The following is a 16,509-nucleotide window of genomic DNA, read 5'->3' as shown; positions in this document are numbered from 1 at the left end:
CCATTACATGGTGAGAAGTGAAACAGTGATGGATGCTGTTTGGAAAGTTCATTTCTTTAAACATGTGCTGTTTTGTAAAGAGATGGCTAAGAAAATCCCACCTTCCATTGCCTCTAAATTTGATGGCAGCTACTGACAGCCTTAAAGGACAGGCCCCAGGCACTCTTCCATCTGCATGCTGTGGAACTCTGCTCTGCAGTGTCTGTCTCTACTGTTGTGGAGGGTAGGTCTTGGGGCATAATGTAGCCAGTTCATCCAGTGCTTCACAGATTCACATGCCCATCCCATGGTTGTACAGGGATCATAGCAGAACGCTAGCTTTAGTTATGGCTCATGTGAAGCCACTCTATACAAAACCACCCAGTTGGATGAGGACCTGATGGGTATATCCTCTTTTTGATTCTCTGAGCAAAGCCCTTGTACTCTGCCTTTATGAATCTAGGGGCAAATCCTGCACCTGAAGCTCTGGCAGGTCCCTTGTGGTTTCTCCGAACAAAGGAGATTCAGGATTTTGAGGTAGAAGGGCAATTTCAGGTGGTACATGCACCTGTTCCACAAGGCTCAACTCTGCGGTAACTCCCTGGACTATAGTCTGCTGCAGTGCAGATAGTCCCGTCTTCTCCCATGTGGGTGCATTATGACTATAGATGCTGTTGTAATAGTGACTATGCAGCTACACTGATGAGATCCCCCTCCATCTATCACCACAAACCAGTTACTGGGGCTTGGTGGTATGGCCCCTAAGAATTAACTGAAAATGTTTTGTTTTGTTTTTTAAAAAGAGAACTGGGCCCCCACAGGAATATAGGTTTTTTTTACCTGCGGCTAAACTGAGCTGTTGGCTCACCCAGAGCAAGCAGCAATGCATAGCATCACTACCCAGGAAGAACATTGGGGAGAAATTGACTCAGGCTTGGTCTACAGTAGAAAATTAGATTGGTTTAAACTATGTTGGTTGGGTGTGAAAAATTCACACCCCTCAGTGGTGTAGTTAGGTCAACCTAAGTCCCTTGTAGCAGGGCCAGCACTAGGGGTTAGCAATCAAGGCAGTTGCCAGGGGCCCTGCAAAGCTAAATTACATCATATCTACAGATTTCAGAGTAGCAGCCATGTTAGTCTGCATCCGCAAAAAGAACAGGAGTACTTGTGGCACCTTAGAGACTAACAAATTTATTTCAGCATGAGCTTTTGTGAGCTACAGCTCACTTCTTCGGATTCATAGAATGGAACACACAGACAGGAGATATTTATACATACAGAGAACATGAAAAGGTGGAAGTATGCATATCAACAGGAAGAGTCTAATCAACTGAGATGAACTATCATCAGCAAGAGAAAAAAAAACTTTTGAAGTGATAATTAAGATGACCCATAGAAGGTGTGAGGAGAACTTAACATAGGGAAATAGATTCAATTAGTGTAATGACCCAACCATTCCCAGTCTCTGTTTAGACCTGAGTTAATTGTATCTAATTTGCATATTAATTTGAGTTCAGCAGTCTCTCTTTGGAGTCTGTTTTTGAAGTTTTTTTGTTGCAAAATTGCCACCTCCAAGTCTGTCACTGAGTGGTTAGAGGGGTTGAAGTGTTCTCCCACTGGTTTTTAAATGTTATGATTCCTGAGGTCAGATTTGTGTCCATTTATTCTTTTGCGTAGAGACTGTCCAGTTTGGCCAATATACATGGCAGAGGGGCATTGCTGGCAGGTGATGGCATATATCACGTTGGTAGATGTGCAGATGTACGAGCCCCTGATGGCGTGGCTGATGTGATTAAGTCCTATGATGGTATCACTTGAATAGATATGTGGACAGAGCTGGCATCGGGCTTTGTTGCAAGGATAAGTTCCTGGGTTAGTGTTTATGTTGTATGGTGTGCGGTTGCATAATCAAAAAGGCTGACAAAGGAGGTGCTGTCATCATGAATAGGTCGGAATATGAACAGGAGGCTTCTAGGCAGCTCTCTAACTCCACATTCTACAGGCTATTACCCTCTGATCCCACTGATGATTACCAAAAGAAACTACACCATCTGCTCAAAAAACTCCCTGAGAAAGCACAGGAACAGATCTGTACAGGCACATGCCTAGAACCCCGACCAGGTGTATTCTGTTTGCTACCCAAGATCCATAAACCTGGAAATCCTGGACGCCCCATCATCTCAAGCATTGGCACCTTAACAGCAGGATTGTCTGGCTATGTGGACTCTCTCCTCAGGCCCTATGCTACCAGCACTCCCAGCTATCTTCGAGACACCACGGACTTCCTGAGGAAACTACAATCCATCGGTGATCTTCCAGAAAACACCATCCTGGCCACTATGGATGTGGAAGCCCTCTACACCAACATTCCACACAAAGATGGACTACAAGCCATCAGGAATAGTATCCCGATAATATCACAGCTAACCTGGTGGTTGAACTTTGTGACTTTTTGTCCTCACCCATAACTATTTCACATTTGGGGATAATATATACCTTCAAGTCAGTGGCACTGCTATGGGTACCCGCATGGCCCCACCGTATGCCAGCATCTTTATGGCTGACTTAGAACAACGCTTCCTTAGCTCTCGTTCCCTAGCGCCTCTACTCTACTTGCGCTACATTGATGACATCTTCATCATCTGGACTCATGGAAAAGAAGCCCTCGAGAAGTTCCACTGTGATTTTAACAATTTCCATCCCACCATCAACCTCACCCTAGACCAGTCCACACAAGCGGTCCATTTCCTAGACACTACTGTGCTAATAAGCGATGGTCACATAAACACCACCCTATACTGGAAACCCACTGACTGCTATACATACCTACATGCCTCCAGCTTCCATCCAGGACACACCACATGATCCATTGTCTACAGCCAAGCTCTAAGATACAACTGTATTTGCTCTAATCCCTCAGATAGAGACAAACACCTACAAGATCTCTGTCAAGCATTCTTAAAACTACAATACCCACCTGCTGAAAAAACAGATTGACAGATCCAGAAGAGTACCCAGAAGCCACCTACTACAGGACAGGCCTAACAAAGAAAATAACAGAACATCACTAGCCATCACCTACAGCCCCCAACTAAAACCTCTCCAGCGCATCTTCAGAGATCTACAACCTATCCTTAAAGATGATCCCTCACTCTCACAGATCTTGGGAGACAGGCCAGTCCTCGCTTATAGACAGCCTCGCAACCTGAAGCAAATACTCACCAGCAACCGCACACCATACAACATAAACACTAACCCAGGAACCTATCCTTGCAACAAAGCCCGATGCCAGCTCTGTCCACATATCTATTCAAGTGACACCATCATAGGACCTAATCACATCAGCCACACCATCAGGGGCTCGTACATCTGCACATCTACCAACGTGATATATGCCATCACCTGCCAGCAATGCCCCTCTGCCATGTACATTGGCCAAGCCGGACAGTCTCTACGCAAAAGAATAAATGGACACAAATCTGACCTCAGGAATCATAACATTCAAAAACCAGTGGGAGAACACTTTAACCTCTCTAACCACTCAGTGACAGACTTGAAGGTGGCAATTTTGCAACAAAAAAACTTCTAAAACAGATTCCAAAGAGAGACTGCTGAACTCAAATTAATATGCAAATTAGATACAATTAACTCAGGTCTAAACAGAGACTGGGAATGGTTGGGTCATTATACTAATTGAATCTATTTCCCTATGTTAAGTTCTCCTCACACCTTCTATGGGTCATCTTAATTATCACTTCAAAAGTTTTTTTTCTCTTGCTGATGATAGCTCATCTCAGTTGATTAGACTCTTCCTGTTGATATGCATACTTCCACCTTTTCATGTTCTCTGTATGTATAAATATCTCCTGTCTGTGTGTTCCATTCTATGCATCCGAAGAAGTGAGCTGTAGCTCACGAAAGCTCATGCTGAAATAAATTTGTTAGTCTCTAAGGTGCCACAAGTACTCCTGTTCTTTTTACCATATCTACAGAGTCACTGTGGAGAAATGTAATCTGAGTGTTACAGTAATTTAATCTCTAAAAGTGAAAATAAATCACTCTAAAGCAGAGGTTTTCAAACTGTGGGGTGCACCCCCATAAGAGGGCACAGAGGGGCAAGCAGTGACACCAGGTGGCTTGGGCTTGGGCTTTGGCCCTGGGAAGCAGGGTGGAGGCCCGCTCCTTAAGGGGATCTGGTGCTAAATGATTAGAGAAAGCCAGACAAAACTGTTCTCAACTTTCAAAACACAAAAATTAATCTTTGGGGTGAGAGCAAAGTGAGAAATTTCATCCCAAGGTATATTTATTTACTCCCAGAACATGTATAAGCCCCTGCAAAGAGGCTTGATGTGAAGATGCTTCCCCGGTTATAACTGGTTTTGCTTAAATCTCCAGTCTCTAGGTGGTTAAAAATAGGTATCTGGTAGGTAGAAATTTTGTTTGAAGAGGAGTCCTTTTAAGTGTTAGTTATCCTTGAGATCTCCTCCTTTTGCAATTGAGTTTTACTGTATCCAGAATTCCAAGTGAAGGATCACCTCCTAAAAATTCACATTTCACCTGTTGCATTCTTGTTTTGTTTCAGACTGATGGATGAGCTCCCAGATTCAGTGATGAAGTGGGGTCCGGCTGGAAGCAGTTGCTGTAAGCGTGATTAGAGCATATACTGTGTATTTTATCATTCCGTCTTAGTCTGTTTATTAGAATAAAGCTTTTAAATATTTTTATAACTTTTGGGCAAAAATACAATAAGAAGGAAGTAAACAAAAGGAACCCTGAAATTTAATATTTTTAATTAAATTACCAATTCCACTCCCCCTAAGGCAAGCATGGTGTAATGCAGCATTATCCCCTTATAGCTGTGATCCTGCAAATTGTAGTGTGTGGGCCCAGCAGTCCACCTGTGTGGTACCTCTTTGAAATTATACCCACATACTAAACTTTGCAGGACTGGGGCCTTGAGCATAAATATTTGACCAGAGATCAGAATGAGCTTGAGTTTGACCATCAGGATCAGACTGGTAAGCAAGAGCAGACCAGGCAGTATCTTCTGAGTAGCTCAGAGCTGTCAGACACCCCTCAATATAGAGAGAGAGAGTGTGTGTGTGTCCGTTCGCCCGTGTTCTCCCCCACCAAGCCAGCCACTCAGAAGATACTTTTTTTAAAGTTTTCCCATAGTTGCCATTAATGTTCCTAGTCTTTCATGACTTAGATTACATTTCATGAAAAACTTCCTAACTGTAAAAACAGCAGGACAATGGAACAGTCTGCCTCAGGAGGTTGTGGAAGCTTCTTCAGTGGAGGTTTTCAAAAAGGAGATTGGAACTGAGTTGGATGGTTTAGACACAACAAATCCTGCATCTTGGCAGGGGGTTAGACTAGATGGATCCTTGTGATCCTACTTTCCCCTGCATTTCCATGTCGTGTTTCACATATACATTTTTTTCCGTCCCACTCTACTCTTTCAATCTCTCCATTTTGCTCTTCCCCACCTCTCAATTTCTTGCTCATCCTCAATTTTTGTTTTCTCTTTTCCCTTATTAGTTCTCTCTCTACTCATCACTCTTTTCCCTTTTCTCCCCACCCACTACCTCCATTGTCTCCCCTCCCCTTTCTTTCCCTCTCCCCACCTAAAATTCTCTAGAATTCTCCTTTCCTCTGCCCTACTACAAATCTCCCTACCTCCAACCATATGAAGCCAAAACAGACAGGGGCTGGCCCCTTCCATGAAATGCAAGGCTGGCTGCCATTTCTTCACTCCTAGTGCATGCTAAGTTGTCCATACCTAGAGACCTAGGAGGTGGAGTAGCCAGATAACAGGTGCTGTTCTGTTCCCTTTGCAAGAGGCCAAAGAAGGGGTGCCTCCCATGATGCAGAGCTTGCCAGATGTGTGAAGAATTTCATTCCTTTTAAGATGGCAAGAGCAGGGTCCAATTCAAATTAAATTTTATGCTAATCTTAACGCCGTATTTGACAGGTAGATGCTACAATGATTGACACCCTAATAATACTTTAGATCGGCTACCTAGAGATATGAAAATGCTATGGACAGCAGCTCCTCCTGTCTTGTACTCCCCCCGAGCTTGAATGGAGGAGCTTCCATTCAGACACAGAGAGGGGATGATACAGTGGCATTGGTGCTAGTCCCTTCCGCACCTCCCAGCTTAGGGTCCCCGTTGCTTACAGAGCAAAAATGTCCAGGGCCTTCATGCCGTACGAAAAATGTTTTTTAGTAGCAGAAGGTAAAAAAAATCTCACCCTTGTATAGCCCCCATCACTGAGCAGCATGGAGCACCTCACAATCTTTAATATATCCTCATAGCAGCCCTGTAAGGTAAGGATGTGCTATTATCCCCATTTTCACAGATAGGTGTGATCTGCAAAGGTACCTAGGCTTCTAAAAATGGGACTTAGGTTCCATCTCAGATGAATGTCTTAACCACTAGGCTATGGAATTTTCAGCTGTGGGGCTCTCTCAATTCTTCTAGTGAAGTTCTTCTACTTCAATTAAATAGTTGAATAAATATTTTTGGTCAGAGAATTAGAATAATTCTGTAGCCTAGTGGCCAGGGCACTCATCTGAATGGCGGCAGATCCCTGTTGAAATCCCTTCTTCATGAGAAGCGGGGAGCTTCCCACATTCTGGGTGACTACCCTAGCTGCTGGGTTATAAGGGAAGTCTGTGTGAGCTTGCCTGAGGGCCCTGAAACACACCTACTTGATTGGGACCCACATGTCATTTAGGTGGAAGAACTTTTATCTTCCATCAATTAATGGATTGCTAAGAAGAGATAGGCAACTCCCTGCAGCCCAGACTTAAATGCTAAATTCTGTGAGCTTAGCACATACCTCTTTCATCTCCACCTCCCATTGGCTAGTTGAGCTGGCTCTCTGCCTAGTGTGCTGGCTTTGTGCATTGCATTCTAAGGCACCTGTCTTTCCCCTTTTATTGTATAGTAGCCGAGGTGCCTGACTCAGGCTTTCTGGATCACAATGATGCTACTGTGATTTTCCAGGGATTTAGAAGTTAGATGCAGTGTCAGTCAGCACTGCAACATCTAAGTCCTTTTGTGGATCTGGGCCCAAGAGACAGAGGCCAAGATCCACAAAGGTATTTAGTGTAATGAGTTATCTATGGGTTTCTTATGAGTGCTCTCTGAGCCTGAGAAGTGCTGCTGAGCCATCCCTTAGCCTGATTACCTGACGGCTTCATGTTAATCAACCAGGATTCCGCCAATCCATAGGCACAGGTCTAACCAGATGACCCCAAGACTCAGGATATAAGCTCCCAGTGAGAGTAGCTACTCCAGTCTGCTCAGCATTGCTACCACACTGGAAGTATCCCCTGCCACTTGGTAGTTCTGACAGACTGCTCCAGCTCCTTGGAGTTGAGTTCTCTAACGAGGCCCCCTCTTCTGCCCACATGTAGCCTGGCAGCCTCAGACTGTTGCCTGCTGCACGTAAAGCGTCCCAACTGCACATGAGGCGAATTACACCCAGCTTGTGTGAGAGGATTGTGTTGCTACTAGCAATTTAATGGATGCTGAATTTGCTAAAGTTCCAGTGCACAGGAAGCGCACCCTTGATCTAGTGTAAATGGTCAATGGTAGCATGCTGTCCTGTGAAATCATGCCCCTCCAGGTTGAAATCCAAGATTTTCTAGAGACTCTGCAGTCAGCAAACTTTCTGATCATGCTTGGTATTCCCTGGCTGTCAACGCATGATCCACACATCTTACGGAAGACGCTTGAGGTACAATTTGAGTTGTTCTACTACCAACAGTTGTGTCTAGTTAAATCAGGGGCCAAGGAAACAAGGACCAGCACTGAGAAGTCCACTGCCTTTTGTGCCTAGCAGATTATTAATCTTTGCAAAATATCAAGAATTTGCTGAATTTTTACACCTGCATAGACCCAACAATTGCTCCATTGGTCTCAAACTAAGAACTAAAATTCCATTTGGTTGGATTTACTCCTCATCAGACTCAGAACTCAGAGCCCTCCAGGAATGCCTTCATAATAGTCTTGCAAAGATATCCATCCATCCCCATCTCCCACTAGGACCCAATTTTGTTTGTGTGCCTTGAACAGAACCTTGTATGTTTTGCTTTTTGATCAACGAGCTGTTGGAAATGATTGGTTCTGCCACGGTATTTACCAAGCTTGATCTTCACGGGGTTTACAGTTAGCCCATATTTGAGATGAAAACTGCATTTTGCAGTCCATATTGCCATTTTGAATATCTAGTTATGCCTGTTGTTCTCTCCACTATCCCAGTCACATTCCAGCACTTTGTCGATGACATTTTCAGGGATGTTTTAGACAAGTTCATGGCAATCCACCGAGACGATGTCTTCATCTCAAGTCAAAACCTTTCTGATTGTCTGATATTTGAGTGCCTCCAAGCAAGTGGCCTGTATGGAAAACCTGAGAAGTGTGAGTTTGATCACTCTTCTGATGAAATAGATACGGACCCCCAGAGATTGTCCATGATTGTAGACTAGACAGCCCCAAGGAATGACCACAATGTCCAGTGCTTCCTGGGGTTTGACAGTTTTTAACTGAAGATTAATTCAAGGACTTTTTGAAGGTGGTGAACCCAATTGCCCAACTGCTCTGGAAGAACACCACATTTACTTGGACGCAGGAAGCCTAACCTGCCTTTGATCTATTAAAGGAAGCATTTACATCGGCACTTCGGTGTTGGCCACTTCATTGTCAAAGTGGATGCCTCTGATTATGCGATCAGAGCAGTGTTGTCACAGCAGCATGGTCCCCAATACGTGCACCAACCTTGTATATTTTATTCTTGGCAACTGATGCCCATAGAACAAAACTATGAAATCTATGACAAAGAACTACTCTTCTAACCCTATGATTCCATGCAGATCCTGGATGCCAAAATTCTCCAAGGGAAGTTCATGTACCTTGTTGATTGGGAGGGTTATGGTCCAGCTGATCATTTGTGGGAGCCAACTGAAAAAATACATGCACTCAATCAGCTTAGAGAATTCCATCAGTTGTACACCAATAAAAGCCTGGTCAGATCATCTCTGGTAGGCATCTTGTGGGGTAGGGGGAGTAATGTAATCAATAATCTCTGGGCCTGATAAGTCATTCCTGAGCCTGATATTACTTGAGGGTTCCATGTCAGTCAACCAGAGCTCAGCCAGTCCACAGGCACAGATCTAAATCACGTGACCCGAAAGCCAGGTATATAGGCTCCCACTGAGAGCAGCCACTACACTTGCTCAATGTCACTATTTCACCAGGAGTATCCCTTGATGCTTAGTAGTTCTGATAGACTGTTTCAGCCCCTGTCTGTGCCTGCTCCAGCCTCGTTCCAACCCCATTCTTCACTCCTGCCCTGACCTATTCCTGAAATAAATGGAAGTTAGGAGCTTAAACATCTTTGTGGATCTGGGCCTAAATGACTTGTCTGAAGTCACACACAAGTCTCTGGCAGAACAGGGAATTAAACCCAGGTATTTGAAGTCCTAGGCTAGTGCTTTAACCACTAGAACATCCTGAGCTATGCACTTAGCCAAAATTCAGGGTCTGTATATTGTTTCCATTAGGGGGAGAAATTGATTAGAGACCATTATTTCTTTGATGTTATTCCTGTTTTACAAGAATCTACATAGTTCTGTTTCCTGGAACACAGGAGGAATCAAACAGGGTATATTTTCTGTGTTCACAGTCTCAAGCCTCTTTCACCAGCACTTAACCCCAAAGCTCTTTTCTTTTCTTAGCTTTTTCTGAGGGTAATGCTACCTACCAGTGCTTCTGTTGCAGTGTCTGGTACTTATTTGCTTTCTCACTCCACTTCTCTGGCCCTTTCTTTAAAGGTTTAGAAACCAAACATGTTTGAAGTTCAAAGTACATGCATTTATTCATGTTTCTTTTGCATCTGCATTTCTTAATGTTTCATTGTAAGTATAACATTTTGTCTAGAGAGAAATTTAGGATTTGTGCTCTTAGCAAACTTTCACCTGCATGCTCTGTGCAGTTACTGCAGTAAAAGTACAGAAAACCCATATTACTCAGAGTGTAATGTGCTTTATTTAATATATAAATAATAGTACAATTTAGAGCTAAAAATGCAGGTGCTTGGTAAATGTAGTGGAGTTGTGTGCATTGAGGCTGATTTTCCTCTCCCTGGTGTCAGTGTAACTCTTATAGTTCAGCAGAGTTACTCTTGCTGTACAGCAGTATGACTGAAAGAAGAATCAGACCCACTACATTTCAAGGTGCATCTATTCTAGGGTTTTGATTCTTTTGTTGGTAACAATTAGTATTAAACAGTTGTCTTATTTCTTTGCAATTCTCTGTATTCTAGTGTATACTGTACTAACTTAGGATATTCTCCAACATCCATTGAATTCAACCTTAATGCGAGATCAGGTCCTTAATTTACAGATAATCCTGTAAAAATTGTAGCTTGCAGGTTTGCTTATGCAAAAAGTGAGGTAGTGAGGAGAAGTTGTACTGCATTTGTGCAGTCCTACCGGACAATTCTAGAATTATGACCAAGTCAGCCTCTAGCGTTGTTGTAGATGTCCTGCTTCAACGGGAAGATTTTCTTGCTTTATGTTAACATGATAGAAGTATAAGAATAAAACATAGCTTTATAAATGATGGAATGGTTTAAAATATGTTCCCATTTCCTTCCCTCATTATCCATAAAACAAAAATCAAGTAGATGACTTAGCTGAAAATCAAGCCCTTATTATCTATGTCCTGCCATTTTGTGGGTGCACCTGGCAGCACAGAGACCTAGATCTAACTCCTTTGCAATTGAAGCCAGATAGGTACACATCTGAGTGCTACCATTTCCACCTGGAACTTACTGATGCACAATCCATTGTAGTCGCAAAACTGTAGGCCACATTGAGTCCCAGCTACAAATCAGGCCATTAGACCTGTTGAGTTCAACATGAAATCTTTTGTTTAGGCTACAAAGACAAATATCTCTGATTATCAAAGCTATTCTAACCGCTACGAGAATTGTGCAAAAGCCAACTGCTAGCACTAGGTCCTCCTGGAAACAGTTTCTTCGTATAAATGCAATGAACTTAATTTTTTGACTTTAATAAAGGAAATTACCAAATAGGAATTCTGTCCCTGCATGACAGACTTGTGCCTAGTAATTGCCTGTGACATTTTAGCCACATGCAATCCAGGTTGTTAGGTAGCAGTGAATGTGTTAAGGAATATGGGTGCTGTTAGTATGGAAATGTAAGCAGCAGGTCTAAAAAAGGTTTTATTGCTTAGCATTTTATGAGTTTGAAGCAGCTAATGAATGTGTGGCGTGGCTAGTTCTGTATTTTCTTCACAGAAACAGTGTAAAGGTAACCCAAACAGGAAGCTCTCGGTGTAAGGCAAACAATGGCCTTTGTGGGGCATGGTAGGGTGGGGTGGTCATGAGGCATTTGCTCATACTGTTCTTTTCCCCACAGAATTCCCAAACTTAATGTGTATTATATGACATTGGAATTGTGTATAAAGTGAATAAAATACTTCACTTTAAAACTTAGCTTCCCCTTGTCCTCCTCCTACAGTGTTGTGTACACGCAGTGGATCTGTTTTAATGTCTTTTACCTTGGAGATCAGAAGAGATGAATGTCAATACATACTGCAGTTTAGTTTTAGGATTATACTAAAATAATTGCAAGAAAAGTTTTTTATACATACCCAACTGTAGTATTCTGACACTCCTGAAGGCATCTTCACACCTCCAGAGATATTAGCTGGTGATGGTGGTAAAATAATGTTACTGCTGGGTTGCATTATTAAGACCTATTTCCAACAAAACCAACCACTGTCTAGTGACTTATGGGATATTTGCATAATGCAGGGATTGTCAAGACCCTGTAAATCAAAGCATTTTGCTTTCCCGGTAGGTGTTCAAATTATAAAATGTCTGCAAATTAGCATTCAGTATACATAGCAACAGCATTTTAAAGGTCCTGTTATGATCCAAATATCAAGAAAATCCTTCTAGTTGCCAAATTATCAGCATCTTTGGACTAAAAAGAGACACGTTAGTAGTAGTTTTTAATGCTAGTTAGTGTGGTTTTGTGCAACAGTCGTAACATAATGAACAGCATAGGGGATGGCAAGTTTATCAAAGTCTAGTCTTTCCTTTTCCCATCCCAAGAAGAAAAACTCTTTGTATTTCGATAGTTCTTTGTTGTGGCTATTGCCTTTTGGTTCTGTTGTATCTTGGTTGTCATTCCCATGATTTTTGTCATCTTGGATTTAAAACTTTTTCAAAGTTATAGGTCCACATCAAATAAAGTTCACTTTTAAAATATACTCCACAGGTGAAATAGCTAAGTTTTTGGCATGTGTTTATGGTTTAACTTATGAGGAAAAGCCAAAGTATCAAGTGCTAAAGAAAATCCTGGTAGATGGACTGAAATCAAGTGGAACTTTTTACGATGGCCCTCTGGAATTTTCCACTGCTGGATGTGCTCTAAATCTGTGTGCTTCTAAAGATCTGAAAGTAAGTAACACAATCCCTTGCAGTTTAGCGATTATTTTGTGAAACCTGTTTGATGATTGTTTTTTTTTCCTTTTGCATGAGATGAAGTAGTTTAAGCTCTAAAAATGAGACTGACAGCAATTGTTTTGCTTTAAATACATCACATTTGTTAATTCCTGTTTCCCCTAGCTTTGCTAAAAAGTGGGATGTCAACCCTAAGGAGGAAAAACTGTCATGAGTCCTTTTGACCTCCAGCCTCTCACTTCAAAGTAGTATGTCTGTGGAGAATCATTTACTTTCAGGATAATGGGGAAGTCAAGGACTTTGTTCACTAACATCTTGAAGACAAGCTTGAATGCCAGGTTTTTCTTTCTGGCCAGATTAAAAGCAAAGTTGTCTTGATCAGTGAAAGCATTTAATTCATTTTCTGTCCTTCAATTTTTTTTTGTCCTTTGTCGTTGCATTCCTCCAGCCACCAAACTGAAGGGGATATTTCATCCTTGGATTTAAGTAGTTTATTTGTACGTGGTGCTGCATAGTGCTTTTTAGTACACAGATTTAAAGTTTACAGCTATCATGTTATATATTTCCCTCCGTATTTTAAGTCTGAAACTATACAGTTAATAAAACCTTTAAGTTTAATAAATTTAGATTGATGTAATTAGAAGCCTTACTGGACCTAATATGAAATGTCAGCCCCATGATATCTCTGCTTTGAAACTACTCATATGCAAAAGCCCTATTTCTTCTCTGATGCGTGTGCAAATAAGGCAGGGTCAGGGTATCATTCATTTTTAATATTTCTTGTGAACTTTGGACCATCAGAAGTCTACATGAGCCAAGAATGCAGGATGCAAACTAATGTGACTGATAGGCTGCTAGATGAATGGTGATTCAAGTATCAGTGCACAGATGGTTCTGATTTGCTGAGTTTTGTAGCTGCTGCAACTGAAGACATAAAATATCCTTCTAGTCATAAATTAGCTCTTTGGAAGCAAAACCTTGGCACCAGAGCTTTACAACCTTCAATTAGTAGGGAAAGAAGTATTTGAATGACTGTGGTATTGACATCTGTAGGCCTGCATAGTAATCATTCCTAATAGATGAGAATATCTGTTTGAGGGGGTTTTGCATGGCTAATTAACTAGCAGTGAGAATATGTAATTTTTTCATGATCTCCTGATTGTCACCTTTCTCTCATGATACAATTACATTTTATTGTAGCAAGTGACTCACAAACCAATTGTCAGCACTATTTACGTATTGCAGAAGGCAGAACAAAAGTTCATGTTTAATAAAAAGCCACTGTATTTTGATCTTGGTAATTACAGAGACTTATTTTATCAGTTTTATTGACTTTTGTGTTTTTATCATTTTTACAATAAAACTAAGCTATTTCGGTGACAGTATTTCCCTTGCAATAATGGTCACCAATTAATCTACACTAATTTGAGTATCTTATTTCATTTTTGTAGTTGGATAGTTTTCTAAAATTAATTGAAATATAAAACAAATTTTTAAAGAAAGGCATCTCCTTTACTGATTTGTGTTTAGATCTCTGCTTTACCAGAATCTTACATTTTTACCTATTAGACATTGACTAGTAAAGCCAAACTATGGTTCTTTATGCGTTCTTTTCATATGTGTACGCAGCAAAATGCAGACCTCTTCTCTTCATAGAATGGAAGCTGGACCAATGATGTGAAGCTTACGCTTTTGTCCTGTCAGCTTTAAGCAGACATTCAGTAATTAATTGCAATAGGAAGAATAGTGGATCAGAGGAAAATCAGATGTATAAAGATCAAAAAATATTATCTTAGTGAAAACTTTTATATGACGTGAAACCAAAGCAACATCAGATTCAAGACAGAAAGCATTCTGAGAAAGATACTTCAATGTGTTATTTCTCAAGTTTTTGTTCCCTATGTTCCTAATTCAGTTTACGTTATAAATCAGCAGTTTTTCTGTAAATGTAAGTTTGTGTTACTGTAAAAAAAACTGAACAGCCAGATGCTAGATGCATGAAGATTTGCTTTGCAAATCAAAGCAACTGGCCTGCGTAAGGGGTTTTCAGGTTTTGTTTTTAACTTTTTCCTTCAGCTGAAAGTACAAAATCTATTATTCAGTTTTATACTTAGCCTAAAACTTTGATACTAAAGTAGAATGAAAGATGTTGCTGAACTTGTTCTGATTATGAGATTGAAGAGTTGCTACAGCACTTGCTATTTGCAAGTGCACAACCCCATTACAAGTCCATAAATGAGAAGTGTCAATTGTCAGTGCTGCTGTTCCTTGGACACAGGCAGAATTCTTTGAATGGTCAATAACAAGGTCAGAGACAGGGCTGTGCTGTTTGCAGATGACTTGATCTTAGTACCTATCATCACTTAAATTTTTAGAGGGACGTCACATTTCTCCTGCCTTGCCTCTTTGAAAAATATGCATGCTTATGCCACCTCAAACTAGACCTCTTCTTTCCTCAAGGGTATTTCTCTAGCAAGATGTACTTAAGGGCAATATATATATATATATATATATATATATATATATATATATATATATATATATATATATAATGTAATCTAATTTACTGAAAAATGGACATAAAACAGATTTATTTTCTGAATGGTTAAACGGAGGTTTATGGTATTGCCCATGAAGTTTAAGAAATGTTTTAGTTTACCAAATCTAAGTTACCATTTGTGTGAGAATAGAGAATACAAGCAGAGGACGTAAGATTTTAAGAAAACTAGGTTTTAACCTACAGTTGCTGGGGCTGACTGGTTGTATTGTAACTTGGGGGAGGGGAGGAGATAAGAGAGACATCCCATGTGGGGAAGATTAGGAGATTTTGGGGTGTGTGCTCCTCGAGGGACCAGGGCTGATGCATTCTGGCTGCACTGCTGACAGTGTGGAATCCCTTAAAAAGCAATGTACTGCTCATTGCCCTCAGCCCATCTGTCTCCTCCTTCCTTTCAATTCCTGCAATCTTACCTTCTCTGCATTTTCAGCCCTTTTACACTTCTACTCTTACTCGCCACACACCTCTCTCCTCCCATTAAAAACAAACATAAAACATACTACTAATTGGAGTAATTCAATAACTATAAAGCATATACAACCTCTCAGTGTAACAACCTTCTCTGAGGATTGTCAGTAACGCTTCATTCTTGAGAATTTGCCTCCACACTCCACACCAAATCCAGAATTCTCTAGAAACCTGTTTTGGGGTCACAAGGAACCTGCCTTGAGCCATGCAGTGCTCCATGTAAGACTGTCTAAGTAGAAGTGACCCTTCACTTCCTTCTAGCTGGAACTTCGTGAGGTCCGTTATGATAGCTCCATAGCCATTTTCTCTTACCCCCAATTCAAGATAACTGTTGGAAGCAGCTATTTTTTTTAGCATTAGGTAATTTTTAGTCTCCTTTAGAAATGTGAAGAGCCCAGTTGGTGCTTGGTGAAATGTGTGTGACTGAATCAGTATTGCCTGGAGGCCCTGAGAGCATCCTGGGAAGACCAAGAGCCAGAACCTGTTCCAGTTTCTTTACACCATACTGACTCTAGAGGTCTTGAAATCTAAAGCCAAAGAACTTATCTTTGTTCTATGGTATTCTTTTTCAATAGCCAGGGACAGAGAGGAAGCATGACCATGCCATAAGTTATTAATCCTGCTTGCTCGTACTATATTTGGAGAAAAAAAAATCTAGAGGTAATGGTGCTGTTCCAGGGAGTCCTTGTCACTGACAAGAATCATATCCCAGGTACCAAAGGTTAAATGGCTGACTTGGCTGCTGAGGTGTGCCATAGGGCTGCTGTAAAGTCAACTGGCAGCAGCAGATCAGTAGTGACAAAATTTAGAGAAAGAAAAATTGACATGTAACTGGATTTCATAAGAGACAACTGTAAATACAGATCCACAACCTCCATCCCCCCTTCTTGGGAATGTATATTAGATTGTGATATGTGGAAGAAACTGAGGATGTAATGAGCCACAGCCCCGACCTTCCTCGGAGAATTCTGTGACTTCAGGCAAAGTTGGCACAGTCC

The 16,509-nt window shown here is 41.2% G+C and overlaps 1 protein-coding gene across 2 annotated transcripts in view; it reads left to right on the top strand.

Moving 5' to 3' along the window:
* Positions 1 to 16,509, top strand: part of VRK2 (VRK serine/threonine kinase 2) — a 71,620-nt gene that overhangs the window by 46,296 nt on the left and 8,815 nt on the right. For both annotated transcript variants that reach the window (XM_050952159.1, XM_050952160.1), the window contains exons 10-11: positions 4,562 to 4,620; positions 12,302 to 12,483. In XM_050952159.1, coding sequence (XP_050808116.1) covers positions 4,562 to 4,620; positions 12,302 to 12,483 — 241 coding nt within the window. The remainder of the gene's footprint in view (positions 1 to 4,561; positions 4,621 to 12,301; positions 12,484 to 16,509) is intronic.

This window comes from Gopherus flavomarginatus, chromosome 4 (assembly GCF_025201925.1).
Source record: "Gopherus flavomarginatus isolate rGopFla2 chromosome 4, rGopFla2.mat.asm, whole genome shotgun sequence".
NCBI lineage: Eukaryota > Metazoa > Chordata > Testudines > Testudinidae > Gopherus > Gopherus flavomarginatus.
This window is presented reverse-complemented; position numbering and strand designations above follow the sequence as displayed.